The sequence below is a fragment of the Atta cephalotes genome (assembly GCF_000143395.1).
Source record: "Atta cephalotes unplaced genomic scaffold scaffold00022, whole genome shotgun sequence".
Classification (NCBI taxonomy): domain Eukaryota; kingdom Metazoa; phylum Arthropoda; class Insecta; order Hymenoptera; family Formicidae; genus Atta; species Atta cephalotes.
The window spans coordinates 1,593,775-1,601,127 of NW_012130086.1; the positions used below are offsets into that span (position 1 = coordinate 1,593,775).

A 7,353-nucleotide genomic window follows, 5' to 3' on the forward strand; every position below is an offset into this window, starting at 1 on the left:
AGAGAGAGAGAGAGAGAGAGATGGGGTAGGAGAAAAGGTATGTCTGTGATAAAAGCAGGTGATGGGTTGATAGCAGAGAGATAGAATGAGAGAGAGAAAAGGGAGGGGAAACAGAGGGAGGGAGGGAGGGAGGGAGAGGGGGGGGGAGGGGAGAGTTACCTACACTACGTTTAACGGGGAAAACTGTGAGAGCAGAAGCGCGAGCGCGAGCTTGGAGCGTGGGTGCGGACTTCAGAGTTCAGTCGCGTGCGATGCGCGCTCTTAGCCGCTACGTGTTCCTTAGCTCCAATTTTTAACGACTGAGAATGACCGCGAACGTGTAAAAGACGAGTAAAATTAGATATATATTAACGGATTTATTTAAATTTTCATAATCATTTTTTCATGAAGGTGTAACGAAATATCTTCACTGCAATACATTTTTTTACAATACGAAAATCTACTCGGAGTATCAATCAGAACCGGTGAGAAATAAATCGAGAAATAAATCGTGGATCGCGATATTGCAAACGATAAAATGCGACGTAAACGATAAAATCGCGGTCGTGGAAATCGTATCGGGAAAAGTGCGCTATTTTTCGATTGGCCTTCGATTACACGGAAATCGAAATTGACGAGTTCAACGAGTCGGAGCTTCGTGTTTGATACAGTTTGATGGAATGATGTATATTTTACTATCGGCAAGTTTTTGCCGGTTGAGGAAATTGTAATTAAAGCTTTACAAATAGAAACTAACAATAAAAGAAAGAGGGAGAAAGAGAGAGAGAGAGACAGAGAGAAAAAGAAAGAAAAAGAGAAAGAGCGAGAAAAGGAAAAGAGAGGTGAGGGAAAAAAAAGGGTACAAGATGGAAAATGCAAATAATAATTCTTTGAAGACAATAATACTCGTCATTGAACAAACAAACTTTCCATCAGGTGTAAAAAGTTAGAGACAGCGCGATGAATTAATCGCTGCTTATTTCTGTTAATTGATAAAGTAAAATTTATCATTGAAAATTTCTTATCAGCAAGCTGACATCTTTTTCGAAAAGAAAATTGCGATCTCTGATCGCAATTGAGTGGAAATGGTTTCTATCTAATGAGACGAACATTGAAGTATTAGTAAAATATTCGTTACTAAATATTTAGAGACCATATTTTTACGATCGATTGTTATCGAAAGATTTAAGATAAAGAAGTGGAAGCTAAGTGGAATTTATAGATTCTTGCCACGCTTCGTGGAAATTGTCGATAATTATGAGGGATAAGTTCACATTCAGCGTGAGTATCGTTTGATATGATGTTGCAATCGATTTTGTATTTTTTAATATACTGTCGCGATTTACAAGGAGAGTCGAAAAAAATAAAGAAAGAAAACACAATGTCCGGCTAATATTTGGTTTGTAACATCAGCATATGGAATGAAACGCTTGTAGACAGCTATCACTCGAGACTGTAGGTCACAGAGATTATAGCATATTCTCTCTTCTATTTATTGTTAGAGACAATCATATCGTTTTGCACACGCCGCATGCGAGTTCGTTGAATTTACCGTTACCACTTTGTCATTTATTTTGCATATCGTATTTTATAAGACTGGCAAGGAGAACGCTGGCGTATATTGGAACGAAGTGCAATATGCAATATGTATTATTTATATCCAAAGTGATAGAGATAAATCTTCGCTGATGTAATTTACAGTCGGGGGTGCCGGACATGCACGAGACCCTGTCTAGTTTCCCGGAACAGTTTGGGGATGGCCCGAGAAAACCGGAAATAAAGTCGGAAATTCCGAAGGAGACGGATAGAACCGCGGACAATCTGAAATGCGGTTGGTTCTGGTTCAGGCCAATTTATTTGCAGAAATTTCGCACTGCGAAATGGGCGCTTTTCTGGCTGTGTTGGGCTGGGGCGATGCAAGGTACGTAGTTTTGATAACTTTTCGTATGGTAATTCACTCGGCGCGACGTGGGGCTTCGCTGCAAAAAATCGTCAATAAACTTATTAATGCTGTCTAAAAACAAATTTTCAATAACAACAATGTTATGAAAACGCCAGTCAGTTAATATGTTAGATATTGTTGCTAGATAGTTGTTAGATATTGATGTTAATAAAAACAAATTTTCAATAACAATAATGTTATGAAAACGCTAGTCAGTTAATATGTTAGATTAATGCAAAAAATTTGTAATTTTTCCGTTAAATTTATTCAATTAAAAAATTCAGAGCTTTTTTAAAAAGTAATTGAAAAGGTTTTTAAATAAATAAAAATTTTTTTATTAACAGTAATATAGATTGTTTAAAAAGTTTCTGAATAAATAAAAATATTTTTATTGGAAAATAGTGCATTGAAACCAATGTTGCTAGTGGCAATTTCGCTATATTTTTTTACTGAAATTCTTTTAAACTTCATTTGACAGACAGCTTTTGCACTAATGTAATATTTCTCAGTTCCTCCTTTCGAGTTTGTCAGTTAGCATTAGTGCGCGAAGCGTTAACTTTCTCTCCGAGATTAGACGCGAGTGTTAGGGATGCGAATATTTTCATATTCATTTTTTCATCGCTTCGCAAACTCTTATTATAAAAAAAGAGCGAACAAAAAAAAAAGTCGCATCTTTGTGAGAAACATAATTCCTTGATAATATTTAATACAATGAGATGTTGTCGCGCAACAACGCTGTCATACGTTATCCGCAATTTTGATGCTTCTACGTGAAAATAAGCTCGAAGGGGGTGATGATTGACGATAACGAGAAAATTATCCGATTAATATGTATAGTTCGTGTTAACAAGAATAGCTTAATATATCGGAAGGAATAATGCATTTGATAATAAAAAGGGAAAATTTAAAAATATTTATCAATCGTTGAAAAATACGTAAACTTGCCAATCAAGAAATTATTTTTGATAAAATTCGTTATATTTTTGGTAAAATATTAAAATATATTACAATGAAATACGTATTTCCTCTCGCCAGAGGTGATTCTTTGGGATTAAAATACGTCTATTAGATGCATCCTAAGAGAGCCATTTATTCTGTGTTCCTTTAATAGAGATTTAAAAAACCAACGTTTATGTACATTAAATTCTCAACAGTGTGCAAATATATGTATATCACAACAACATATATTTACATATCATTATGTTTATTAAAAAGTCGTTTATGATAATTTGTAATTATAATATTTATAAAATTTTTTAATGGTCACAAAATTATCTTTTAATTTTAAAATAAATTATCGGTTTCGAGCAGCGTAAGTTTGCTTATATAGATAATGAATGGAGCTATCACGGTATTGGTTATGCATCATACATATACATAATATACAAGTATTTTCATTGTTTCAGGAATGGTCGTGAATGGTTTTGTAAATGTCGTCATAACGACGATAGAGAGGAGATTTGGATTAAAATCGTCGGAGACTGGCTTGATAGCGGGTGGATACGATATAGCTAGTTTTCTTCTTCTCATACCAGTAAGCTATCTTGGCGGCCGTGCGAAAGCATCGAAACCAAGGTACGCATATGTATACCGTGTCGCGCCATTACACATTAATATTAATATCAATATCGGTTCTATACGACGACTCTCATAAATATTAATCTTAACGCCAGTTCGTTCGACACTGTCGATGTTAATCCCGTCGATGTTAGTCGCGTTTCTTTGCTACGGTACCGTCTCGGAACCCTCGCCCTTGTAATCGACAATCGATAACCTTTCTGAAGATCTTAAATCTCAGGTAGAAATATTGAGTTTGACGTTTTGACGTTCCTAAAAAATTATTTTATCCAATTAAAAAAAAAAGAATTTAAGCTAGCACTTGCCAAACAATACGCACTGAGCGTATGGTCCTTCTTATTCCAATGTATCCTTGAAAGTATAAAAATCTAGAATTAATTTTGCAGTGCTTAATTTATTTCCTATTTCAATCAGATGTTCTGGAATGTCGTAGGTATATCGGCATAGGAGTTCTAGTCTTAGGTATAGGTAGCCTGCTGTTTGCATCTCCGCATTATCTTGCCGGACCGTATAAAGGAGGTCAGCAAACAGACAACATATGCCAAAGTGTCACTAATATATCGAGCCATTCGGTAAGCTAGTAAATTAATTACTATAGAAATGTAAAATTAAAATTCTTCATTTACATATCCGGTTTACTTTATCACAACGTGACAAGTTTAATCGAAACATTGGCTTGTCCCGTAACACCTTTTAATAACAACACGGTTATATTGCAACGTACACACGTTAAATTCTCTCGTTAGACTCCTAAACGAAATTTACATCACAATCGATAATAAACACAATGCATAATTCAATGCGTGCGTGACTAATCGAAACTTGTTTGTAATACCGTGCTTTTCTCGATTTCCCACTTCTATTTATGTAGTTTGCCTAGTGAACCGGCGACGCCAGATTTATCATTATTTCGGCCACTCAGATATCCTGCATGGATCAATCTACCGTTCAAGCGGACCTAGAGCCTTACAGTGGCGTGTACTTAACCATATTTCTGGTAGCTCAGCTGTTACATGGCGCCGGTGCGGCACCCTTTTATACGCTCGGGGTTACATATTTAGACGAAAATGTTTCGAAGAAGATGTCTTCGGTATATTTAGGTAAGATCCGTATAAGCAGCACAAATATATCAATTTTTTTCTCAATCGATATTAATAAAAAATGTATTGTGTGTTAGGTGTTTATTATACTATGGCTATAATAGGACCCGCGCTAGGCTATGTTGTCGGTGGCGAACTACTGAAAATTTACACAGACTTTCTCACAGTGGACTCCTCAACGTAAGTATTTAAATATTTAAATAGATTGATTTTTCCAAACGCGCGCGGCTGTTTCCTGTTATTTTTAAAAAATAAATCAGACATCTTTATTTCCGCGCGGGAAGACAATGAAACAGGAGTGATGGATATTTTATTTGTAATGCATAGTACGGTGTGCGCCGAACGAAGAAAGGGAGAAACGTGCAACGGTGTTGGCATCGGAATTCGTTTCTTTCCGTTGTCAGGCTAAACGCATTTTCCCCTTTTTTTTCCTGATAACATGCGGGAACGTTTAGTCGCGCGTCAGCGGCAACTTTATTAAATTCTCGCGAGGATTTATCGGTCGTTCGCATCTATCTCTCCGACGGAATATACACGAGGACATGTATTGTGGGTGTATACGGACACAAAAATGCGTGTGTCAACGCGCGGTTTCGAACGGAATAACTCGCCGATCTGATGGTATGCAAATGTGCATATTCGTCATTTCGCCACTAGTATTCGGATGATGTGCGTATATTGGTCGTTTGTATGGAATTCGATATTAATAGTAAAATGATCTCCCAGTAATAAAGCGTCGATTAAATAAAGCAAGGGTGAGCGTGCAACCGAACGCTCTGATCCGATTAGCTAATTTTCAAAAATAATTATCAAAACGATGGTAGCGGTTTGGTTGTATTGTCACATATTCGATATTTCCTCTTCCAAAAAAAAAAAGAAACATATTTAGCCAAGAGGTATGAAAACACAAAGAGACACTGCTCCTTTAATGCACCGTTGCCGTTAAAAATATTTCCCAAGATCATTAGAGCGTATAATGGGCCGAGATTAATAGTGCGTGTAACTCTACTGATATACAGTATATCCCATGGGGAAAATGTCAAGTGGCGAACCAGTGTTTGACGATGTGACACGCCGATATTACCCTTCAAAATTGTTGGCTCATCCCCCCAGCACTTAGGACACAATCAAGTTCCATTTGTCTACTCGCCTCCCTGTGAGCCCTTTCCCAACTACGCACCCTTTCATCGACCGTTGAGTCATTCTGTACCACGTGAGAATCAAATTAATCGTTAGGCGAGAAAATAATTTTTTTTTCACATATTTTTTCGTACTCACATGCATATATCTAAAAATCTTATATACATGAAATAGGAACGAGACGTAAATCGCGATGCGTCTCTATAATCGCACTGCTGCGGTTACAATTACATCTTTTCTCTTTTACGAGAAACGAGATTCTTCAAGAAAAAAGACAAATGTAAGGTGAAATTATTCGTGTAATAGGTGCGGCTCTTCTATCGCTCCACGTGAGAGTCGGTCGTGCATGCGCCGCGTTTAATTTCGCAGGTAAATGAAAAGTTTCGCCGGAGATGCAGCAGCAGCAGCAGCAGATGTAGCTGGCCTCGAGCCGGTTGAAACGAATGACTTTTCTACGTGCACTTTTCCGCTTTCTCACTTTCAAGTTCCTTCCTGTAATAAGTTACATTATAGCTTCCCTCGCGTGCCGTTTCTTTAGTAATAGTTTCCGACCGTTATACAAATTATTCCTTTTCTTAGATCAAGTATCGATTCTACCATATCAGGCATTCCATTCACTATCGTATTTATCGTATTTATTACCTTTGAGAAAATTAGCATTATCAATATATTTCCATAATTTCACTGGATCAAGTGAATTACTTAATAAACACTCATACTCAATAAACACAATTAATATTTATCAAAATATTTAACAGCAATCCTTTATGTTATTAATATTTATGAGAATAATATATGATTTTTTTTCACTTTAATTATATAAAATATGTCATTCTAGAAACTATAGTATACTCAACAAGAAATTCTTTTCCATCTGTTAAAGTTCTGTTAAAATTCTGTAAAAAGATGGTCTTCTTTCATTATATTTTTTTATTAATCGACAATTATACATTCTTACAATTATATATTTTTCATATATTGAAAATTTTAGCAAAATTACTTTTATTCAGTTAAATAATCATGTCATTAATGTCGAAGTCATGCAAAAGGAGCGTTCACTGCATCTCGTACTGGTGATTAATCAAAGAAGTTACGAGAAACTTTGTCAATCGAGAATTTCTAATTACCCGAAATTAGGATTGCCAAATTAGACAAAAAGTTAAATGAGAATATGTAAGTACTTTACAAATGCGCTCGGAGTAATCCTTCAGATCAGATCTTTTTCCGACGAAGAAAAATCGGTCAGATGTTTTTTTTTTTCATTCAACCGAGATAAAAATGAAAGAAATTAATCGGTGTTCTAGTTTCGTTCAACTTACATCCATTAAAGGAAACTTGAAATAGAATCCTGAGATCTATATGGAAATTCTAAATATATTTCCAAAGGCATATGTTTCATTGAAAATCTATTGCATCCTAAAACCATTGAATTTTAGGATTGGGTTAACTTCTGATAGTAATGTCTGGGTTGGTGCATGGTGGATCGGTTTTTTGGCAGCTGCTGTCATATGCTTCGTCATCGCGATACCAGTTTTGGCATTTCCGGCAGTTTTACCCGGTACGATCTTTTCTATGTTTTTAGATGGAATAATAATAATTAAATAAACTTAGAAG

The 7,353-nt window shown here is 35.9% G+C and overlaps 1 protein-coding gene across 1 annotated transcript in view; it reads left to right on the plus strand.

The window, feature by feature from the left end:
* LOC105619532 (solute carrier organic anion transporter family member 4A1) overlaps positions 1-7,353 on the plus strand; it is a 17,312-nt gene that overhangs the window by 8,105 nt on the left and 1,854 nt on the right. The window contains exons 2-7 of the mRNA XM_012201050.1: positions 1,681-1,900; positions 3,328-3,496; positions 3,933-4,071; positions 4,422-4,599; positions 4,677-4,779; positions 7,176-7,297. Coding sequence (XP_012056440.1) covers positions 1,681-1,900; positions 3,328-3,496; positions 3,933-4,071; positions 4,422-4,599; positions 4,677-4,779; positions 7,176-7,297 — 931 coding nt within the window. The remainder of the gene's footprint in view (positions 1-1,680; positions 1,901-3,327; positions 3,497-3,932; positions 4,072-4,421; positions 4,600-4,676; positions 4,780-7,175; positions 7,298-7,353) is intronic.